The following is a 23918-nucleotide window of genomic DNA, read 5'->3' as shown; positions in this document are numbered from 1 at the left end:
GTTGGGTGTGGTGATGGCGGGTGGTGCTGGTGGTGGATGATGTTAGGGGTGGTGATGGTGGGTGGTGCTGGTGCTGGGTGATGGTGGGTGTTGCTGGTGGTGGGTGATGTTTGGGGGTGGTGATGGTGGGTGGTGCTGGTGGTGGGTGATGGTGGGTGGTGGGTGTGGTTGGGGGTAGTGATGGTGGGTGGTGCTGGTGGTGGGTGATGTTTGGATAATGATGGGTAATGTTACGGGTGGTGATGGCGGGTGGTGCTGGTGGTGGGTGATGTTGGGGGTGGTGATGGTTGGTGGTGCTGGTGGTGGGTGATGTTGGGGGTGGTGCTGGTGATGGGTGATGTTGGGGGTGCTGATGGCTGGTGTTGGGTGATGTTGGGGGTGGTGATGGTGGGTGGTGCTCGTGGTGGGTGAAGTTGGGAATGGTGATGGTGGGTGGTGCTGGTGGTGGGTGATGTTGGGGGTGGTGACGGTGGTTGGTGCTGGTGTCGGGTGATGTTGGGTGTGGTGATGGCGGTTGGTGCTGGTGGTGGGTGATGTTGTGGGTGGTGCTGGTGGTGGGTGATGGCGGGTGGTGCTGGTGGCGGGTGATGTTAGGAGTGGTGATGATGGGTTGTGCTGGTGGTGGATGATGTTAGGGGTGGTGCTGGTAGTGGGTGATGTTGGGGATAGTGATGGTGGTTGGTGCTGGTGGTGGGCGATGTTGGGGGTGGTGATGGTGGGTGGTGGGTGATGTTGGAGGTGGTGCTGATGGTGGATGATGTTGGGGGTAGTGATGGTGGGTGGTGCTGGTGGTGGGTGATTTAGGGGGTGGTGATGGTGGGGGTGAAGTTGGGGTAGTGATGGGTGATGTTAGGGGTGGTGATGGCTGGTGGTGGGTGATGTTGGGGGTGGTGATGGTGGGTGATGTTGGGGTAGTGATGGGTGATGTTAGGGGTGGTGATGGTGGTTGATGCTGGTTGTGGGTGGTGTTGGCGGGTGGTGCTGGTGGTGGGTGATGTTGGGGGTGGTGATGGTGCGTGGTGCTGGTGGTGGGTGATGTTCGGGGTGGTGATGGGTGGTGCTGGTGGTGGGTGATATTGGGGGTGGTGATGGCGGGTGGTGCTGGTGGTGGGTGATGTTGGGGTAGTGATGGGTGATGTTAGGAGTGGTGATGGTGGGTGATGCTGGTGGTGGGTGATGTTGGGGGTGGTGCTGGTGGTGGGTGATGTTGGGGTACTGATGGGTGATGTTAGGGGTGGTGATGGTGGGTGGTGTTCGCAGGTGGTGCTAGTGGTAGGTGATGTTGGGGGTGGTGATAGTGGGTGGTGGTGATGGTGTGTGGTGCTGGTGTTGGGTGATGTTGGGGGTGGTGCTGGTGGTGAGTAATGTAGAGGGTGTTGATGGTGGGTGATGTTGGGGGTGGTGATGGTGGGTGGTACTGGTGGTAGGTGATGTTGGGGGTGGTGCTAGTGGTGGGTGATGTTGGGGGTGATGATGGTGGGTGGTGGGTGATGTTGGAGGTGGTGATGGTGGGTGGTGCTCGTGGTGTGTGATGTTGGAGGTAGTGATGGTGGGTGGTGCCTGTTGTGGGTGATGATGGGGGTGGTGATGGTGTGTGGTGCTGGTGGTGGGTGATGTTGGGGGTGGTGATGGCGGGTTGTGCTGGTGGTGGGTGATGTTGGGGGTGGTGATGGTGGGTGATGTTGGGGTAGTGATGGGTGATGTTAAGGGTGGTGATGGTGGTTGATGCTGGTTGTGGGTGGTGTTGGCGGGTGGTGCTGGTGGTGGGTGATGTTGGGGGTACTGATGGTGCGTGGTGCTGGTGGTGGGTGATGTTGGGGGTGGTGATGGGTGGTGCTGGTGGTGGGTGATATTGGGGGTGGTGATGGTGGGTGGTGCTGGTGGTGGGTGATGTTGGGGTAGTGATGGGTGATGTTAGGAGTGGTGATGGTGGGTGATGCTGGTGGTGGGTGATGTTGGGGGTGGTGCTGGTGGTGGGTGATGTTGGGAGTGGTGCTGGTGGTGGGTGATGTTGGGGTACTGATGGGTGATGTTAGGGGTTGTGATAGTGGTTGATGCTGGTGGTGGGTGGTGTTGGCAGGTGGTGCTAGTGGTAGGTGATGTTGGGGGTGGTGATAGTGGGTGGTGGTGATGGTGTGTGGTGCTGGTGTTGGGTGATGTTGGGGGTGGTGCTAGTGGTGGGTGATGTTGGGGGTGGTGATGGGGGGTGTTGGGTGATGTTGGGGGTATTGATGGTGGGTGATGCTCGTGGTGGGTAATGTTGGGGGTGGTGTTGTGGGTGGTGGGTGATGTTGGGGGTGATGGTGGGCGGTGCTGGTGGTGGGTGATGTTGGGGGTGGGGATGGCAGGTGGTGCTGGTGGTGGGTGATGTTGGGTGTAGTGATGGTGCGTGGTGCTGGTGATGGGTGATGTTGGGGGTGGTGCTGGTGGTGGGTGATGTTGGGGTACTGATGGGTGATGTTAGGGGTGGTGATGGTGGTTGATGCTGGTGGTGGGTGGTGTTGGCAGGTGGTGCTAGTGGTAGGTGATGTTGGGGGTGGTGATAGTGGGTGGTGGTGATGGTGTGTGGTGCTGGTGTTGGGTGATGTTGGGAGTGGTGCTGGTGGTGAGTAATGTTGGGGGTGTTGATGGTGGGTGATGTTGGGGGTGGTGATGGTGGGTTGTACTGGTGGTGGGTGGTGTTGGCAGGTGGTGCTAGTGGTAGGTGATGTTGGGGGTGGTGATAGTGGGTGGTGGTGATGGTGTGTGGTGCTGGTGTTGGGTGATGTTGGGGGTGGTGCTGGTGGTGAGTAATATTGGGGGTGTTGATGGTGGGTGATGTTGGGGGTGGTGATGGTGGGTGGTACTGGTGGTAGGTGATGTTGGGGGTGGTGCTAGTGGTGGGTGATGTTGGGGGTGATGATGGTGGGTGGTGGGTGATGTTGGAGGTGGTGATGGTGGGTGGTGCTCGTGGTGGGTGATGTTGGAGGTAGTGATGGTGGGTGGTGCCTGTTGTGGGTGATGGTGGGGGTGGTGATGGTGTGGTGCTGGTGGTGGGTGGTGTTGGCAGGTGGTGCTAGTGGTAGGTGATGTTGGGGGTGGTGATAGTGGGTGGTGGTGATGGTGTGTGGTGCTGGTGTTGGGTGATGTTGGGAGTGGTGCTGGTGGTGAGTAATGTTGGGGGTGTTGATGGTGGGTGATGTTGGGGGTGGTGATGGTGGGTGGTACTGGTGGTGGGTGGTGTTGGCAGGTGGTGCTAGTGGTAGGTGATGTTGGGGGTGGTGATAGTGGGTGGTGGTGATGGTGTGTGGTGCTGGTGTTGGGTGATGTTGGGGGTGGTGCTGGTGGTGAGTAATATTGGGGGTGTTGATGGTGGGTGATGTTGGGGGTGGTGATGGTGGGTGGTACTGGTGGTAGGTGATGTTGGGGGTGGTGCTAGTGGTGGGTGATGTTGGGGGTGATGATGGTGGGTGGTGGGTGATGTTGGAGGTGGTGATGGTGGGTGGTGCTCGTGGTGGGTGATGTTGGAGGTAGTGATGGTGGGTGGTGCCTGTTGTGGGTGATGGTGGGGGTGGTGATGGTGTGTGGTGCTGGTGGTGGGTGATGTTGGGGGTGGTGATGGCGGGTTGTGCTGGTGGTTGGTGATGTTGGGGGTGGTGCTGGTGGTGGGTGATGTTGGGGGTGGTGATGGTGGGTGATGCTGGTGGTGGTTGGTGCTGGTGGTGGGTGATGTTGGGGGTGATGATGGTGCGTGGTGTTCGTGGTGGGTGATGTTGGGGGTGGTGATGGTGGGTGGTGCCCGTTGTGGGTGATGGTGTGTGGTGCTGGTGGTGGGTGATGTTGGGGGTAGGTGATGGTGGGTGGTGCTGGTGGTGGGTGATGTTGGGGGTGGTACTGGTGGTGGGTGATGTTGGGGGTGGTTCTCGTGGTGGGTGATGTTGGGGGTGGTGATGGTTGGTGTGCTGGGGGTGGTCATGGTGGGTGGTGCTGGATGGTGGGTGATGTTGGGTGGTGCTGGTGATGGGTGATGTTGGGAGTAGTGAAGGTGGGTGGTGGGAGATGTTAGGGTTGGTGATGGTGGGTGGTGCTGGTGGTGGGTGATGTTGGGGGTGGTAATGGTGGATGGTGCTGGTGGTGGATGATGTTGGGGGTGGTGATGTTGGATGGTGCTGGTGGTGGGTGATGTTGGGGGTTGGTGATGATGGATGGTGCTGGTGGTGGGTGATGTTGGGGGTGGTGATGGTGGGTGGAGCTGGTGGTGGGTGATGTTGGGGGTGGTGATGGTGGGTGGTACTGGTGGTAGGTGATGTTGGGGGTGGTGCTAGTGGTGGGTGATGTTGGGGGTGATGATGGTGGGTGGTGGGTGATGTTGGAGGTGGTGATGGTGGGTGGTGCTCGTGGTGGGTGATGTTGGAGGTAGTGATGGTGGGTGGTGCCTGTTGTGGGTGATGGTGGGGGTGGTGATGGTGTGTGGTGCTGGTGGTGGGTGATGTTGGGGGTGGTGATGGCGGGTTGTGCTGGTGGTTGGTGATGTTGGGGGTGGTGCTGGTGGTGGGTGATGTTGGGGGTGGTGATGGTGGGTGATGCTGGTGGTGGTTGGTGCTGGTGGTGGGTGATGTTGGGGGTGATGATGGTGCGTGGTGTTCGTGGTGGGTGGTGATGGTGGGTGGTGCCCGTTGTGGGTGATGGTGTGTGGTGCTGGTGGTGGGTGATGTTGGGGGTAGGTGATGGTGGGTGGTGCTGGTGGTGGGTGATGTTGGGGGTGGTACTGGTGGTCGGTGATGTTGGGGGTGGTTCTCGTGGTGGGTGATGTTGGGGGTGGTGATGGTTGGTTTGCTGGTGGTGGGTGATGTTGGGGGTGGTCATGGTGGGTGGTGCTGGATGGTGGGTGATGTTGGGTGGTGCTGGTGATGGGTGATGTTGGGAGTAGTGAAGGTGGGTGGTGGGAGATGTTAGGGTTGGTGATGGTGGGTGGTGCTGGTGGTGGGTGATGTTGGGGGTGGTAATGGTGGATGGTGCTGGTGGTGGATGATGTTGGGGGTGGTGATGTTGGATGGTGCTGGTGGTGGGTGATGTTGGGGGGTGGTGATGATGGATGGTGCTGGTGGTGGGTGATGTTGGGGGGTGGTGATGGATGGTGCTGGTGGTGGGTGATGTTGGGGGTGGTGATGGTGGGTGGAGCTGGTGGTGGGTGATGTTGGGGGTGGTGATGGTGGGTGGTACTGGTGGTAGGTGATGTTGGGGGTGGTGCTAGTGGTGGGTGATGTTGGGGGTGATGATGGTGGGTGGTGGGTGATGTTGGAGGTGGTGATGGTGGGTGGTGCTCGTGGTGGGTGATGTTGGAGGTAGTGATGGTGGGTGGTGCCTGTTGTGGGTGATGGTGGGGGTGGTGATGGTGTGTGGTGCTGGTGGTGGGTGATGTTGGGGGTGGTGATGGCGGGTTGTGCTGGTGGTTGGTGATGTTGGGGGTGGTGCTGGTTGTGGGTGATGTTGGGGGTGGTGATGGTGGGTGATGCTGGTGGTGGTTGGTGCTGGTGGTGGGTGATGTTGGGGGTGATGATGGTGCGTGGCGTTCGTGGTGGGTGATGTTGGGGGTGGTGATGGTGGGTGGTGCCCGTTGTGGGTGATGGTGTGTGGTGCTGGTGGTGGGTGATGTTGGGGGTAGGTGATGGTGGGTGGTGCTGGTGGTGGGTGATGTTGGGGGTGGTACTGGTGGTGGGTGATGTTGGGGGTGGTTCTCGTGGTGGGTGATGTTGGGGGTGGTGATGGTTGGTGTGCTGGTGGTGGGTGATGTTGGGGGTGTTCATGGTGGGTGGTGCTGGATGGTGGGTGATGTTGGGTGGTGCTGGTGATGGGTGATGTTGGGAGTAGTGAAGGTGGGTGGTGGGAGATGTTAGGGTTGGTGATGGTGGGTGGTGCTGGTGGTGGGTGATGTTGGGGGTGGTAATGGTGGATGGTGCTGGTGGTGGATGATGTTGGGGGTGGTGATGTTGGATGGTGCTGGTGGTGGGTGATGTTGGGGGGTGGTGATGGATGGTGCTGGTGGTGGGTGATGTTGGGGGTGGTGATGGTGGGTGGAGCTGGTGGTGGGTGATGTTGGGGGTGGTGATGGTGGGTAGTGCTGGTGGTGGGTGATTTTAGGGATGGTGATGATGGATGGTGGTGGGTGATGTTGGGGTGGTGATGGTGGGTGGTGCTGGTGGTGGGTGATTTTATTGGTGGTGATGGTTGATGTTGCTGGTGGTGGGTGATGTTGGGGGTGGTGACGGTGGGTGGTGGGTGATGTTGGGGGTCGTGATGGTTGGTGATGCTGGTGGTGGGTGATGTTGGGGGTGGTGATGGTGGGTGGTGCTGGATGTTGGGTGATGTTGGGTGGTGCTGGTGGCGGGTGATGTTGGGGGGTGGTGATGATGGATGGTGGCGGTGGTGGGTGATGTTGGGAGTGGTGATGGTGGGTGGTGCTAGTGGTGGTTGATGTTGGGGGTAGTGATGGCGGGTGATGGCGGTGGTAATTGTGGGTGGTGATGGTGATGGTTTGTGGCGTTGGTGTTTGTTGATGGTGGTGATGGGTTTTAGTGATGGGTGATGATGATGGTGGTTGGTGCTGGTGGTAGGTGATGTTGGGAGTGTTGATGGTGGGTGGTGGATGGTGATGTTGAGGATGGTAATGGTGGGTGGTGATGGTGGTGGTTTGTGGCGTTGGTGTTTGTTGGTGGTGGTGATGGGGTTTAGTGATGGGCAGTGGTGTTGGTGGGTGGTGCTGGTGGTGGGTGATGTTGGGGATGGTGATGGTCGGTGGTGCTGGTGGTAGATGATGTTGAGGGTGGTAATGGTGGGTGATGGTGGCAGTGGTGGTAGTATGTGTATGGTTACAAGTGACATTAAAGATATATACGCACCTGTCTTCTTTCCACCACCATAAGGGTGGAAGATGTAGACGGAAAAGTCTGCAAGACAGCCTGTGACACTAAGACCTCCAACAGCTGAGGGAGACGGGCCCATGTCGAATCTGCTGGTGGAGGATTCCATTCCACTTGCTGGACGACTGGATGGTCTACCTTCTCCAAACTCGCTGTAAGTAAACGTAACATAAGAATCTTAGGGCAGACTAACAATAAGTTTATAATAGCCTATTATTAAATATTGTTCTACAAAATGGTTAGCTTCATTTAATAACATTAACAGCTGCATAAAAGCTTCAAGCAAGCAATGTCACATCTAAGACAAATCTATGAAGCGACGCACAACTTCTTCCAGCACAGCCTCATAGCCCACCTGTGCAGCTCCTCCTCCGCCCTCTTGGACGAGAACACGATGTCCAGGGATGGCAGCTGCAGCATACACTCTACCCTGGATACAGGCAAGCAGGAGAACCTGAAGGTTGAGGGCTGCATGTGGAAGTACACAATGACGTCCACAGGAAACGAGGCGTACACGTAGTTGCTGGTCGCTGTGGCTGCGGCCCACGAAGTCTCCTGCTCCATTGCGAACATGGCATTCACTGCTCCTACGAACAGACCACACTCAAGTTACGACCCTCATTCAATAGTCAAAACCAGAAATGTGAATGTCTCAAACAATAACAGGGATCGAAAAAAAAGGGTACAAATAAGAAATATGTACAGTACTTACTTACTTACAAATGGCTTTTAAGGAACCCGAAGGTTCATTGCCGCCCTCACATAAGCCCGCCAGCGGTCCCTATCCTGTGCAAGATTAATCCAGTCTCTATCATCACACCCAACCTCCCTCAAATCCATTTTAATATTATCCTCCCATCTACGTCTCGGCCTCCCTAAAGGTCTTTTTCCCTCCGGTCTCCCAACTAACACTCTATATGCATAATACTTTGCCCCACCTGCACACGACTAATGCTGTGGTCGTGCCAGAGAATCAGTCCTATTCCGAGGCTTATTATAGGGATACGTAACAAGCTGTTTTTTACGGTGATGGGTTGTTAGCCCTTCGCCCAACCCCCAAGCTGGAGGACCACCCCTTATCGGCTGTCCACGACTGCTTATTCAATATATTCGCAGCTACCCTCCATATCTGGAGGCCGTCTCCTCTATCCGCAACCTGAGGACGCGCCATGCCGTGGTGATAGGGACCCACAATATATGTACAGTAGTGACAAAAAAAACCGGACTGACCCTTGTAGCTGATTTCAGAGCCTTGTTCACTCCAGAGCACGATAGACTGGTAACTAAGACTTTCGTGGTTCGAATCCTGCCTGGGAAGGAAATTTTATTTTTGTTCTTTATTCAAATTGATTCCCAATACTTTTCGATTGCAGTGATATTTTACTACTTAATTAACTTATTATTCCCAGAACATGAATTTTACCAGCTTATTTTCTAATGGCTTTCGAAATGGGCTACGTCAGCAGTCGAAACTACAACAATTTCAATAGATTACTCGCTATCTTGTGAATGCGGGCGTGGCATGCATAGTGGCTCATTTCGTGGACTTTGATTATTCTGTCGGTCTGGTTTTTTTGCCACTACTGTACATCCATTTATGTTACGCATTAAATTTAACATTTCAGAGTAACATACATGAAACATTTCCATATTTTTAGCTTGTGTTTAGGTTCCTGAATGTTTCACAGCAGTGATACCTGTAAAATTCTCCTCTAAGCTTCAAACACTAACAGCAAAGAGATTTCTATATCATCTACATTTGTTGTATGGATTGCAAGGAGTAGTGAAGTGCATTCCATAACCTCTCCTACTCAAATCCCATCCTCTCCTTCCCATGATGCAACCTGTTTTTAACAAACCAGGCTCTGGGAACAGAGTCACAGCTGGATAATTGTTCCATAAAAATGGAGAAAATGCAATTTCAGCAAGTTGACCTGCCATGGCATGCATAAATGTCCCCTAAGTGGTGAAGAGGGGATATGGTCGATGGAATTGTCTGACAATCCTTCCAGCTAGGTCATATGGACCCACTACTCAATGGCACGTGTGGTCCTCAAATAGTTTGGGGGTTGTGTGTAGTTGATATAACCACCACAACATAAAAATATGGTGCCTACAATTAAACGGTTATACTTTTTGCTACATCACTCTCCTATATTAGACAGTAAGAGAGTTAATGGCTTTATTGCTAGAACTCAGCATAAGCTAACAACGAAATATTTGTTGTATAACTTTTCTGAAATTCTGTCATACAGCATAACAATGCATTATAAAAAAAATGCAGAAAATATCCAAACTGATCATGGATGGATGAGAGGAAGTAAGGACAAGAGATGCCTAGTGTCACTTTATTCCTTTAGAGTTGGTGAAAGATCCTTTTTTTTTTCTTACATAAGATAAAGAGAGAACTGAAATTACCTCCCCAGTGATCTTCAGACTCTTAAAATTCAGAGAAAATGTTATCAGTGGAACTAGTTCTACTTTTCACTGCAAATTTCCAGTGAGTCTCAATAGTCCCTATGCCAATGCAGGTAGTCACTATCCATAACTTCTCATAGTCACTGAATTAGCACTTCTTGTCTTAAAATACATAAGTTATGTGTGAGTGAACATAATAAGCAAAGTCTAATGTATTTTAACATCCATGCTATTTTCAAATGTGAATTTTAATAAACAGCAAAATCATTGCAATACAGATATACATGGGACGTATTTTTTTTTCTCAGCTGGTTATCAAGAAAACACCACATTTGCGAGAATACAATTTTGAATAAACCTCTCTCAGTGTGAATGGAAAAAACAATGGCAACAGGGGTATATTTCAGGTCTGGCGCCATCATCAAGGTACCATTCTTCAAGGCCGGACAACACCAGTGCACTTTCCTGATTTTCATATTATCATCAAATTTTTCATTTATAAAAAGTAATATTTTATTTTAAATTTAAACAATTTCATAGTGAAGCCTTCTCTTCAGACCTTACAACCTCTTAATCTTTGCTATCAATGGAGGTTATCAAGGTCATTTTGTTCTGTGCTATGACATCGTGGACTAAGGTTTCCTGCCTACGACTCATGTCACAGATTACACGCTGATTCGAGCCATCATGGGGAAAAAATTTTCTCATGACATTTCGGCCAGTGTATGGGACCAGTGCCCAACCACCATCATGATCCACTTGGGGAGCTACGATGGGTAGCAAAATCCGATTACAAAAGCCATCTATAACAGCTGGGGGATCATCGTGCTAACCACACGATACCTCCCTTCTGGTTGGATGATCGTCCACCTCTGCTTTGGCATGTGACCATGAGACCAGCAGTCGGCAGGTCAGTCTGAGCCCTTAAAGGGCTATAGTACTATGTTTTAATCAAGGTCATTTTATGATTAATTTGGTTTTTTTAATGGGAACCCACATTTTTTCATCAAATTATGGTTTTATGCACAAAAACGAACATTTTTCATCTGAAACATTCTTTATAAAAATCTTATGTTCATAAAATATTTAACAAAACTGAAAAACATTAATACATAGTAATACTTTGAAAGAATGCAGCCGGGTAGAGCGGCTGGCTACGGACTGGAAGGTCCGGGGCTCGATACCAGGTGGTGACAGGATTTTTTCTCGTTGCCAAACTGTCAGAACGGCCCCGAGGTTCACTCAGCCTCCTATAAAATTGAGTACCGGGTCTTTCCCGGGGGTAAAAGGCGGTCAGAGCGTGGTGCCGACCACACCACCTCATTCTAGTGCCGAGGTCATGGAAAGCATGGGGCTCTACCGCCATGACCCCAAGTGCCTTCATGGCATGTTATGGGGATACCTTTTTTTTTCTTTTTAATACTTTGAAAGATTATATCTTAGTCATATCTCTTTTGTTATCTTCCTTGTCTTCATGTTCTGTCTAAAATATAATCATTACCATATCTATGAATTATAGAAACCAAAATAGATAAACCCAAAGCACCCATTTTATTTATTTTTTGAAGGCAGATTGATTCCAACCCTTTTTTTGATTTTGGGTTGGGGTTATCAGTCTGAACGACTTCAAATGTTTACATGCATATGTTTATGTGAAAGGTATCAACTGCTAGGTTATCTAGCATCAATAAAACTAGTGACAGCGAAGGTATTTTGGTGAGATGAGACCACAAATTCGCAATTGATTACCTCAATTAATGAAAACGTCAGAAAACAGTCTACAAGTCCATCAGTTCAAGTGGAATTCAAATCCACACATGAAAGCAGTCTGAGTTCAGTAGGCAAACACCATCTGAGCTATTCTGCTGATACGCACCAGATGTTTTGGCCTGCTGCAGTGTCGAGGGGATGGGCTCCAGTGTCTGCTCCAGGAACTCCAGGATGTGCGGACTAATGATGGTTTCCTCTGGAATGCTTTGCAGCGTCATCCAGGCAAACAGACTCGCCTTTTTGGTGCCACTTTTCCTTGTCTGAGACAGAGCTTGCTGGGCTGACAGTTCATTTGGCATGCGTGGTGATACATTCTCCTCATGCAGTGTTCTGGATTCATAATGAACCTGAACATACAACAAAACAAATTATTAATCTTTGTACATTTCAACATTAGCCAAGTGACTCTGTGACCATATTCTCTGTTTCTTTGAATTCCTGCATAAGATGAATTTCTGCTAGCAAAATCATATCTATTCTGCTTGTCATTTTCTTTGTGTGCGAACACTGGTTTTCGTTTATGTGGGTACAGACTAACATCTTTCTTAGAATTCTCCAAACTGTGCTATAATTCATTTCAAGATGCCTGCACACCTTACTAACACTACTAATTATCTTCTTATTTCATTACTTGTCTGAAGCATCTCAACAGCAGCAACAACATTGATTATCTTCAGTCTTCCAGATTTCTTCTTGTGTGCAACAGAACCAATTTCCTCAATGTCCCATAATTACGAAAGACTCCTATTGCTTTCAGAATAGCATTGGACCAGCTATATCCTAACATTTAATGAAGAACCATGGCTTGAAACTTCAAAATTCTTGTAGCAGTATTCATAGAATCATTAATGTTTCAATCACCAAATTGGTAACTATGGAAATGCAACAACAATGCAAAAGTAACCAAAGAAACTCTATTATTATTTTTATGTGTCTCAAATATTATAATACTACTAAGATTTCAAATCATCCGTCCTCAAGTGAGGTTGACCACTGGGATCAGGAATTAACAAAATATAAAAGATAAAGGGAAATGAAACGAGCAAAATACTGATTCGATTTGTATATTAAAACGAAAATTTACGTGTTAACATATAGATGATAGTGTAAAATTTGAAGAGAGGCCTTCAGAATTTCCATTACAATCTTCTGAACCTCATAAAAGGGAATTTTAAATTTATATCATTCGATCATGGCCACAACACAAGAAGATACAATATTTCGCTCCCCCTCATTGAACCAAAATGTAAGACTGAAGCAGGTCTAAGATACAGTCCTAATTACGGCCCAAGATTGTATAATGATTTTATAAAGAGGAATTCAAAACTGAAATTATTAAACAATAAATTATTCAAAAAACAAGTGCTTGAATTGTATTTAAAATTATAATCATAATTCTCATTCTTTATTTTTTGTCACTTTAACAATGGCGTATTCTTAACTAAGTATGTTTATGTATATGTAATATAGGCCTATCCTTTCTTAAATTTTATAAGTTACTAGCCGTACCCGTGCGCTCCGCTGCACCCATTAGAAATAAATATAAAGTAATTACATAATTAAAATAGGACATTTGATCCAGGGAACATTCGTGTTTGATAGAAGGATAAATCGTTTAATATGTTACTTAATTTAAATTGTATTTAAAATATTAAAATGCGATCATTTTGATCCAGAGAGCACTCATTTGGTGCAATGACAATTCCTTTAACATGCTTCTTAATTGTTATTACCAATTATTTTTGGAAAAGCGAAAATTAACAGAAAAATTTTGGCTACAGATTTATTATTATGTTTATATTATATGATATTATGAAAAAGTGTGTTGATAATGGATGTACTCGAATTAGAAAGTTTTTAATTTGTTGTGGGAGCTCTTGAATCTCAGGAGGAACAACTTTTACAACAGCGCAACATAATCTGCTTGGCTCATTACCCAATTTCTTTGCATTGCATTTATTGCATATGGATTTTATGTATTTTAACACGATTCAATTGAGCATAGTTAAAATTTGAATTATAAAATAATGCATTGCTAAGCTAACGTACTATTACTGCATACTAAATCAATACACTCTCGTTGTTCGTTAATTCTCTGAGATAAAAATGAATATGTTCATAAACATTATTATAAGAAATACAGGAAATGAATATACAGAATAACCTATCAAGTTTTCTGTGCGTAAGAAGCTATTTTAATCTTACCTGTCCTCAATTCACTCACAAGTTACTGTAATAACATTATAGCATTATGTCCATACAGAGAAACTACACTTTCCAATGGTGAAATAATAATTAATTATACAAATCGGTTAATTTAGCTTCCGATATTGCTTCAGACGAACACAGAAACATTGTCTGTAGGCTATATTTCATAGCTTTCGATTGCTGTTGACCAAGGTCCCTTATAGACGAAGTCATTTGTTTATTTCATTACACGGCCTTAGATGGCAGTTATTTTAATTTTAAAATTCATTTATCTCATTAAATATCAGTCCTATCAAAATTTTTCAAAGAATAAAACTTATCGGAAATGATTTTTAAAGAAATTTTTGTTATGTAACATTTTTCATAAAAATCAATAATAAGCGAGATATTTCGATTTATTTAATTCAGGCCCCCTTATAACCCCCCTTTTAAATAATGTATTTTGAATGCCATATAGCCTATAATCAAAGTTACAACGAACTTAATTTATATTCCAATTTTCTCGAAATCCCTTCAGCCATTATCGCGTGAAAAGGTACCAAACATACAGACAGACAGACAGACAGACAGACAGACAGACATACAAACAAAAATTTCAAAAAAGCGATTTTCGGTTTCAGGGTGGTTAATTATATATGTTAGGACCAATTATTTTTGGAAAATCGAAAATTACCAGAAAAATTTCGGCTACAGATTTATTATTAGTATAGATTACAGTTAACAGTCTAATCACAGTTATGATTAATTTTTTTTCGATACAGTTTCATTATTTGTCATCTTTCTTTCATTTTTGTTACTAGTGTGTTGTGCTTTTGCACTATATATTATTTTTCAGTGGGTATTTGCATTATTTGAATTTCAATAAATTCTGTCCAAAATAAAAAAAAAAGTTTGAAGATACTTTTGAATCACCTTATATACTAAGGTTAAAGTTTAAACTAATGACAAATGAAGTAATATCTAAGGCCAACCAGTTTTAACTAAGTATGGCTTTATATGAACATTAAAATAATTTGCTTTTCTTTACTAATATGCAATAAATCGGTTTATAAGAAGGCATGCTAACAAAACTAATAAAATAAAATAAAAAATAAAAATGTTGGAATTGACTGGAGTATAGACCCAGAAACAAAATTTAGGCCACCTGAATTTTTCAAGTATGCAATGAGCATGTGCAGTATGTTATAACTGGAACTTGGAAAATTCAGATGGCCCAAATTTTGTTTCTGGGTCTGTACATTACCATTTTGTGTGATTGATTTAAAATAAAGCAAACATTATATTTTATGAGCATAATTCCTAGATAAAATGACTCGAAGATAATGAATATGAATAAAATCCGTCCAGTAGTTATGGGAAATCACTGCATTTTTATACATACGGAGAGAGAAAAATAGATTACATGTCCAAAACAAATTTTCGGCATCAATAATGCTGCAAACGTGCATTTCTGCGAAAATATCGAAATGAAGTTTTTGCAGTATTGCAATACTTTCTTTTATGAAAAAGCAAAAAATGGAAGGAAATCGCTCAAAGAGATGAAATTTCAGGAATGCCATTTTTAAAAGCATATTTCCTATCTCATTGTAGCTATAGTCGCGACGCTGTTACTCCCGGCATGACTCCTCCTCTTTGCTTACGTCTTAGGAAGAGAAGGCTCTATAAAGCCTAGGTAGGTAGTATCGTTCACCATTTTTGTTATTTCGTTGCCGAGCTACCATACGGGGAATCTATTTGCCACACCGTTAAACATTATCATGTCGTAGCTCTTATGATAACAAATCAAACGCACTATAATTCAGCAAATAATTGAGCGGCAAATAACGTCTTCGTGTGCTTTCTGCGAACGCCAACGAAAGAGCCAAAATGGCGGGCGATTATATTAAGTATTAATCGAGCCTTAAGAAATTAATAACGTCATCAGCGAATCACAAGACACACACGTTTAAATGTAGCCGACCCGCAACGCGATTGGCTGCCGGAAATTAGAGCGACGGGACTATAGTATGGGTACTAAGAATATATCACAGTGTTTGGCCAACATTAGTCCATTTTCAGCACTAACAGCAGCATGCACTGAAATACACTTGTCATAACATGCTTGCCACCAGCTACAATTATCAGCAAAAGACCTCTGGAGGCATGGTAACCAACCAACCTTGACATCGAGTCCTGGAATGTGGAATATGGTGAGATCAACCAGCTGGGCCACTGTGCTGTGCAGGTAGCGCAGTCTGGTGGTGGATGAAGCTCCGTGAGGCTTCTCTTTGTTGCGACGACTCATGTTGGGACTTGAGGGGGGGAAATCAAACATTCCTCCTGAGCAACTACGTTCCTTCTTCATGCGGCTCGTTCTAGTAACAGAAAAAAACCGTAGTTAACAAAGAAAATGCAAATAAGATAAACAAAATTGCAAGGGGCAAGATGTAAAGAATAAAAAGGGGTCTATGAACATTAGAGAAAGAACAGAAAAACAATATTACTGTAAATCATCAAGACACACCATATGAGTCAAGAACTTCATGAAGAAAAACAGGCTACAGATTCCGTTCAATAATCGTAAAACTGATGGATAAGTTTCAGTGGAACAAGAATTCTTTGATAAACATGAAGAGATTGGAAATAGAACAAGATACAAGGTTAACATACATTACCTACAAAACGAACATTTTTAGAACACTTTATGAGACGAATAATCCACTGGCATACATAAATAAGAAACACTGAAGCAAGGATTGAGTTAATAAATGAAAAAAATGTTAAAAAGAAAAAACACTGACAGAATACTCTTTATTAAATCTAACCATCTTAAATTTGATCTTGTACAGGCAATGAAATACTAAACCGATACTTCACATTCAATTTCCTACGTTTAAATAAAAGAATAAGATGATAATGTTGAAGGGAGGAGGAAAAAAATGAGTGGGAGAAAAGACGAGGAAGAGAATCGTAAGAAAAGAGGAAAAAGAAGAAAAGATAAAGGGAAGAAAAAGAATACAATGGGTAGGATAAGGGTAGATAGAGGGAGAGTGGTAGAGGAAAGGAAAGATAAAGGGAAAAGTAACGAAAGAGAGAATAGAAGAAAGAAGAAAAGAAAAAGGAGATGGTGATAAGACAGACAATGAAGATGCGTAGGAAGAAGAAAAGGTGGGGGGGGAGAAAATAAGAGAAAGAATGCGAATGTAAGAGGAAATATAAAGTTGAGAAGAATGAAGAGGAAGGGGAGTGACAATGAACAGAAGGGGAAGGGAAGAAATAGAAAGAGGATGAAAATAAGGGAAAAGATAAATGGGAAATTGAAAAGAAAGGAAAGAGAATTGGGATGAGGAGGAGAAGAGAGGATGAAAAAAATAAGAGAAGAAAATGAAGAGGAAGGGGAAAGAAAGAAAATGAAGAGAGAAGAAAAGTAGACTAACAAAGTAGTTACAGAATCCAAAACATTCAAAACTGGGAAAGTTAAGAAATAATTTAACCCCAAGAAATAATGCTTGAACTACTCAATACAAACAAAAACAAACCTAATTCGTGTGAGAGACGTATGTTCTGACTGTAGAGGTGATTAGGATATTCAGTGATATGAAGACATCGCGGTGATACAGCAATGACAGTATGATAGAGGAATGGGAAATCACAGCTGCTATCAGCGTCTGACTGAAGCTTGAAAACTTTGATGAAAAACTGTCTAGTGACCACTGAGCTACGTAGGTAAACCAGCTAAAATTAAGTCTGACTGCGAAGAAAGTGAAAATAAAATGTATAAGCTTCCTTACAACTTGAGCTCGTCCTCCTTGGCGGGGTCCTTGGTGTGCAGCACACACTTGCCGCTGTTGATGAACACCTTCACGTCCAACTCGAAGTCAATGTTCGGCTCCTGAGGCTTCTGGAAGGCCGCTGTGTAAGACGCAGGACTGGTGCCGCCTCCTGGCTCCTTCTGGCAGGGGTCAAGCAGAGGCACGCTGCACAGAACAAGCAAAGACTTTACTATGGAAACGATCTCCAAGGAAACACACCGACAAAGAAAAGTCACAAACTGGAAATATATTATTATTTTAATTAAACCATACCAAATTGCAAAATACGAGTATACTCCAGCACAGCTATGTTTTTAAAGTAGTGCTGTTATCAGGTATAATAATAATAATAATAATAATAATAATAATAATAATAATAATTCTTTATTTATACTGGTAGAGTTAAGGCCATAGGGCCTTCTCTTACACTCTACCAGGTCACAAAGTATACAAGCAGTTAAAATTTAACAAAAAGTTAAAGAACAGAATACTAACATATTACAAAAAAAAAAAATTATAATAATAATAATAATAATAATAATAATAATAATAATAATAATAATAATAATAATAATAATAGCATAGTAAAATCGACACTAAACAACATGAAAATAATACCATAACAGAAGAAAAAGAAAGTAAAATATATTGGAATATAGTGAAAGCAACTCATTTAGTACAAATGGTTAATACGGAAAACGTAAGGAAGAATATATCAAAATGGAATGCAATAAAATAATAATAAAAAAGAAAAGAAATACGAAAATTAAATAAAATTCGCGATAAAAAGGCTATGATAATAAATTCATCGGCCGATGAAGAGAACAAAAAGGGGAAAGGAAGGAAAAAGAAATATATGGCCTATATTTTTACAAAACTATGGCAGAGAAAAGGGCTTATAACTGAAAGGAATCTAATTCAAAAAGTGCAATTTTAATTCATTTTTGAAACTAGACAATGTCCGACAGTCTCTGACATGTTGTGGTAGAGAGTTCCAGAGATGAGCTGCAGAGACGGTGAAAGATGAAGAGTAGAAGGATGTTCTGTGTTTAGAAATGGAGAGTGTGATATGGTGGTGTGAGCGAGTATCTATTTCGTAATATGAGGACAAATGTTGAAAACGAGAAGCTAGGTAGCTAGGGTTAGAGGTTTGAAGAATATTGAAAAGTAAAGTGAGAGAGTGAATAGTTCTTCGCTCTTTGAGACGGACCCAGGACAGCATATTTAATGAAGGTGTGATACAGTCAGATCTACAGTATATCGACTATGCACTAATTGCATCTCATGTATCTAGAGATGCAATAACTGAATGGATGAAATTACATACACTTTTTGCATAAAGTCCTACACCAGGCATGGGCACTAAGTCCCTACACGGGCACTCTGTACACCACCCCTCCATTTCTTCCTGCACAAATATTCTATCTGTTTGCGTGTATACAGCAAGAAGAGGTTGAACTCAGTATCATAGTGTTCTAATCAGGGGTGTATAAAGTGGTGGAATATGGCGAATAAATTGTATGTTCGTTTTAGTTTCCAAGAAACATGAGAACAAGACTATTTTCTGGAAAGACTTCGTATGCTATGAGTTTTATTGATTGTGAAAATTGAGAAGTATGTTCAACCATGAATTTGAATAAATGAGCATTAATATAACACTCGTATAAAAAAAATTGAACAATATTTCTCACACACTATAGAAAAAAATTAAATAAGTAAATATGAACTCGTGCATACTTATTCACATCAATATCCATTCAGCTATGCCAAGTCCTGGCAAATAAACAGTACTGGAAGAATAGTTATGAAATGAGAGAGAAATAAAACAAGGAAAATCACAGTTCACCTCCTAAACTAAAGAATTAAACAGATGTAATGCACACAACTAGCACAAATCCTTACCTGCTTTCAACATGATCGTAGTTGGAAGGGGAATATGGTGACTTCCGCCTGAGTTCAACCTTGTCTCCAGATATGTCAATGTGATCCCCTCCTGTCCACTCCAAGTCTCCTTCAGGTAGGCTGAGGTCGGAGCCTGCACTGGGCAGAGAGGATTGCCTGCAACAGGGCAATTACAAATATAATATCCACCCACTTCGTAACCCATCTATCTATACACTAATATTATACATTATAACAATGCATTACAGAGTACGGTGAAACCCCACTTAACAAATACATAACGTATTTTTTGGACCATAACACGGACATTTTTCTTAAAAAATATCACCTAAAATATAACTGCGTAAGAATGTCCCAAATTAAACTAGGTGTTCAAAAAATCAAAGCACCTAAGTCATCTCTACTGGGGGACATGAAGAATAAAGGGTTAAATGCTTCCAAAATTCAGCCATTGGAGAGCAACAACAATCAACATTAATAACACTCAATAAAAGAATTGTATTCCAATGGATACCATCCCATTGTGGAATCCTGGGAAACGAGAATGCGGATGCTTTAGCAAAGAAGGGCAGCACTGCTACTTACAGACCTGTTACTAAATCTACATATTACTCTGTGAAGAGATTTATTAAATCTACATACTTAGACTTCAACAAACAAAATTTGATAACTCAATCCCAAGGGAAAAAATGGAACTCTCTGCATCAAAATCCACAGTTAATTCCCGATTTACCACGAAAATCGTCTGTAGCTGCATTTAGATTGGCAACAGGCCATGATTGTTTGGCCAAACACCTGCATAGAATTGGAATATATCAGTCCCCTAACTGCCCATTGTCCAACTCAAACCAAGAAATGGATTCGGAACACCTCAAAATCTGTGCTTCAGTGGCTGGCCATGAAAATATTTTTGAAAAATATTGGAGTGCAAGAGATCAAATGACTTTATTGTCAAACGCCTGGCATTAGAAAACAACAACAATAAACATATAATTACATGAATCTTCATTTTTATATATACACTTTTAACACTTATATATTACTAATTAAATTTCCAACTTCTTTACTGTTTTAATACTTTGGATTTACCTTGGCTGACTACAATGTCAATTTTTTATTTTCCACCTTTGCTTATCTTAATGTTTTTGGATTTATATTAACGTTTTCGATACTTAGTGTGTATCATCTTCAGATATGTATATCAATATGTGTTGTGAAGACCTAGCCTCTTATTATGTAATGGGTTATTCACGTGCGTGTGACCTATCATGATTTCTTAATTTAGCTAAAATTACTATAAATGTACTTGATGCAGTGTGTGGTTACTTGTTATGATTCTGTTAAATTTTTTTCTTTTGAAAGCACACATAGGTAAATAGGAAATTATGTTAAAACCAATATTATGACACATAAATAAAAACAAGTAAAATATACACTATAAAAAACACTGTAAAACACTGTAAACACTATAACACTTTTATCATATTTATGATTGGCTGTGTTAGCCTGTTATGTCGTAAAAGTGTTATAGTGTTTACAGTGTTTTACAGTGTTTTTTATAGTGTATATTTTACTTGTTTTTATTTATGTGTCATAATATTGGTTTTAACATAATTTCCTATTTACCTATGTGTGCTTTCAAAAGAAAGAATTTTAACAGAATCATAACAAGTAACCACACACTGCATCAAGTACATTTATAGTAATTTTAGCTAAATTAAGAAATCATGATAGGTCACAAGCACGTGAATAACCCATTACATAATAACAGGCTAGGTCTTCACAACACATATTAGATTAGATTAGATTTATTTATTTAACCTGGTAGAGATAAGGCCGTCAGGCCTTCTCTGCCCCTCTACCAGGGGATTACAACTATAACATGAACAATAAGATTACAATTAATATTAAATTTACAATTACAATTACAATAAAAATTAAAGTACGATAAGAATACCTGATTAATGAAAGCTAGACATTTTATCATAGAAGTTAAGAACAAAGAATATTTTTGTATTTACTAAATTACAAATTAAACCTACAATAACAAAATTCTATAGTGATGAAATTACCGGATATTGAGATATTTTGTGGTAGATTAAAAGAACTATTTACAAGAAACCATGTCTGAACGAGTCTCAATTACTGACCAAGTGCCTAGTAAGTTTGCGTTTGAATTGAATTTTATTTCGACAGTCCCTGATGCTAGCAGGTAACGAATTCCAGAGTCTTGGCAGGGCTATTGTGAAAGAGGATGAGTATGAGGAGGTGCGATGGGATGGTATTGTTAGTATTGTTTCATGGCGAGAGCGTGTGTTCAGATTGTGGTGGGAAGAAAGGTAAGTGAAGCGAGACGACAGGTACGAAGGAATAGAAGAGTTCAAGATTTCGAAGAGAAAGAGAAGTGAATGTAAATTTCTTTTCTTATCTAGTTTAAGCCAACCTATTGCTTCCAGGGATGGGGTAATATGATCATATTTACGAACATTGCTTACAAAACGTACACACAAATTATGAGCACGTTGAAGTTTCATTTTGTTGTCGCTGGAAAGGTCAGTCAGTAAAATGTCAGCATAGTCAAAATGGGGAAATACAAGGGTCTGCACAAGGGACTTTTTTAAGCAAGAGGGAAGATGAACATTTATCCTTTTTAGCACATGAATAATAGAATATACTTTTCTGCAGGTTTCTATTGATATACATATCTGAAGATGATACACACTAAGTATCGAAAACGTTAATATAAATCCAAAAACATTAAGATAAGCAAAGGTGGAAAATAAAAAATTGGCTGACTAGTTTCGAAGTCTTGTTCTTCATTGTCCAAAGCCTAGTCAGCCAAGGTAAATCCTAAATATTAACACAATAAAGACGTTACAAAATTAATCAGTGATATTATTACATCTTATGTTCCGGAGGTCTATCAATGCATGCCAATAAGACAGCTACTATCTTGTTCCCACCCCACAGCAAAGCTACATATAGGAGCGAATGCCCTTTTAGAAATGCAGTAAATAGAGAAATCTGCTTTCCACACCCTCAGTTCACTTGTTTTTTCAGTAGTGGCCACTCCCGTCTAGTGAAAGTCATTCTTTGTTTAGCCTATGTACCTTATGTTACATTTACCCCCTACCCAAGAACTGTAGAACCAGTTACGGCTGAATGAGAGATAACAACTGATAAGCGCGTATATTACCTTCCGTGATGCTGAAGTGTGAAGCAATTGTTAGTGCACTACTGAAAATAGTATCGATGGATTATCCGAAAGAACTTATCTGAAATGGTGCCGTCTCCTTTATTTCGGATAAACAGGATTCTACTGCATATAGCCTGATGTTCTTCATGTCTGATATTATAGTCGCGACGCTGTTATTCCCAGCATGACTCCTCCTCTTTGCTTACGTCTTAGGAAGTGAAGGCTCTATAAAGTCTATGTAGATAGTATCGTTCGTCATTTTTATTCTTTCATTGACGAGCTACTAGACGAGGAATCTATTTGTCACACCATTAAACATTATCATGTCGTAGCTCCTTTGATAATAAATCAAACGCACTGTAATTCAGAAAAAAATTTGTGCGGCAAATAATGTCCTCGTGTGTTTACTGTGAACATCAACGAAAGAGCCAAAATGGCGGGCGATTACTTACTTACTTACAAATGGCTTTTAAGGAACCCGAAGGTTCATTGCCGCCCTCACATAAGCCCGCCAGCGGTCCCTATCCTGTGCAAGATTAATCCAGTCTCTATCATCATATCCCACCTCCCTCAAATCCATTTTAATATTATCCTCCCATCTACGTCTCGGCCTCCCTAAAGGTCTTTTTCCCTCCGGTCTCCCAACTAACACTCTATATGCATTTCTGGATTCGCCCATACGAGCTACATGCCCTGCCCATCTCAAACGTCTGGATTTAATGTTCCTAATTATGTTAGGTGAAGAATACAATGCGTGCAGTTCTGTGTTGTGTAACTTTCTCCATTCTCCTGTAACTTCATCCCGCTTAGCCCCAAATATTTTCCTAAGCACCTTATTCTCAAACACCCTGAACCTATGTTCCTCTCTCAGAGTGAGAGTCCAAGTTTCACAACCATACAGAAGAACCGGTAATATAACTGTTTTATAAATTCTAACTTTCAGATTTTTGGACAGCAGACTGGATGATAAATTAAGTATTTATCGAGCCTTAGGAAATGCATAATGTCTTCATCAGCGAATCACAAGACGCACACGTTTAAATGTAGCCGACCTGCAACGTGATTGGCTGCCGGAAATTAGAGCGACAGGCTATAGATCGAATATTCACAGATTCATATCCAGCTGAAGTCCATGAATATTATTGAACAACAATAAAACATCCTTAACATGTCACTCTTTGGAAAGGAAGTGAATCCAGGGATGTCCTGGATGTCTGTGTTTGCAGATACATGCCATGTGTCATAGTAAGAGAGAGCAGAGTGTGTCAACCCACCTGCAGATGTTGTGTGTGTCACTGAATGTAACTCGAGGTCCACTCAGCCCTCTGACACGGAGGGAGGCAGACCGAGATGGACCAGAGCGAGGAGAACTCTCGAAGCTTGCTGAATTTCCATTAGAATTGATACTAGCACCACCTACATCATCCGGGCTGTAAATGAAAGCAAAACATTGAAAGGTACAAAACACTGCCAATAGTTCCTTGAGACTAATGAAGTTAAATTAACAATCCCAACATTAAACACAAGTTTACTGGATAAAACTGTGATGTCTTCAGTGGTTACGATCATATTCATTACATCCAAGGTTTTCAGCTTTAAATTCAGTTGAGCGCAATAGATTTTTTAAAAGATACAGCATAAAAATTCTTACGAAGTGAGAATATGCTTTGGGTCCATCAATTTTGTTGGTACAATATTGGATGTAAGTTAATGATGTCGAAGTACAGCAAAGGT

The 23918-nt window shown here is 42.9% G+C and overlaps 1 protein-coding gene across 6 annotated transcripts in view; it reads right to left on the bottom strand.

Moving 5' to 3' along the window:
• tweek (transmembrane protein KIAA1109 homolog tweek) overlaps positions 1 to 23918 on the bottom strand; it is a 278923-nt gene that overhangs the window by 41032 nt on the left and 213973 nt on the right. For 5 of the 6 annotated variants that reach the window (XM_069846680.1, XM_069846682.1, XM_069846683.1 and 2 more), the window contains 7 exons: positions 23459 to 23614; positions 18989 to 19144; positions 17066 to 17251; positions 15454 to 15649; positions 11194 to 11434; positions 7255 to 7486; positions 6879 to 7051 (listed from right to left, as the gene is read on the bottom strand). In XM_069846680.1, coding sequence (XP_069702781.1) covers positions 6879 to 7051; positions 7255 to 7486; positions 11194 to 11434; positions 15454 to 15649; positions 17066 to 17251; positions 18989 to 19144; positions 23459 to 23614 — 1340 coding nt within the window. The remainder of the gene's footprint in view (positions 1 to 6878; positions 7052 to 7254; positions 7487 to 11193; positions 11435 to 15453; positions 15650 to 17065; positions 17252 to 18988; positions 19145 to 23458; positions 23615 to 23918) is intronic. The other variant, XM_069846681.1, reaches the window with a different exon arrangement.

Source organism: Periplaneta americana, chromosome 15 (genome assembly GCF_040183065.1).
Source record: "Periplaneta americana isolate PAMFEO1 chromosome 15, P.americana_PAMFEO1_priV1, whole genome shotgun sequence".
NCBI classification, from domain to species: Eukaryota; Metazoa; Arthropoda; class Insecta; order Blattodea; family Blattidae; genus Periplaneta; species Periplaneta americana.
The sequence above is the reverse complement of the archived record's forward strand: the minus strand, read 5'-3'. Positions and strand labels throughout refer to the sequence as shown.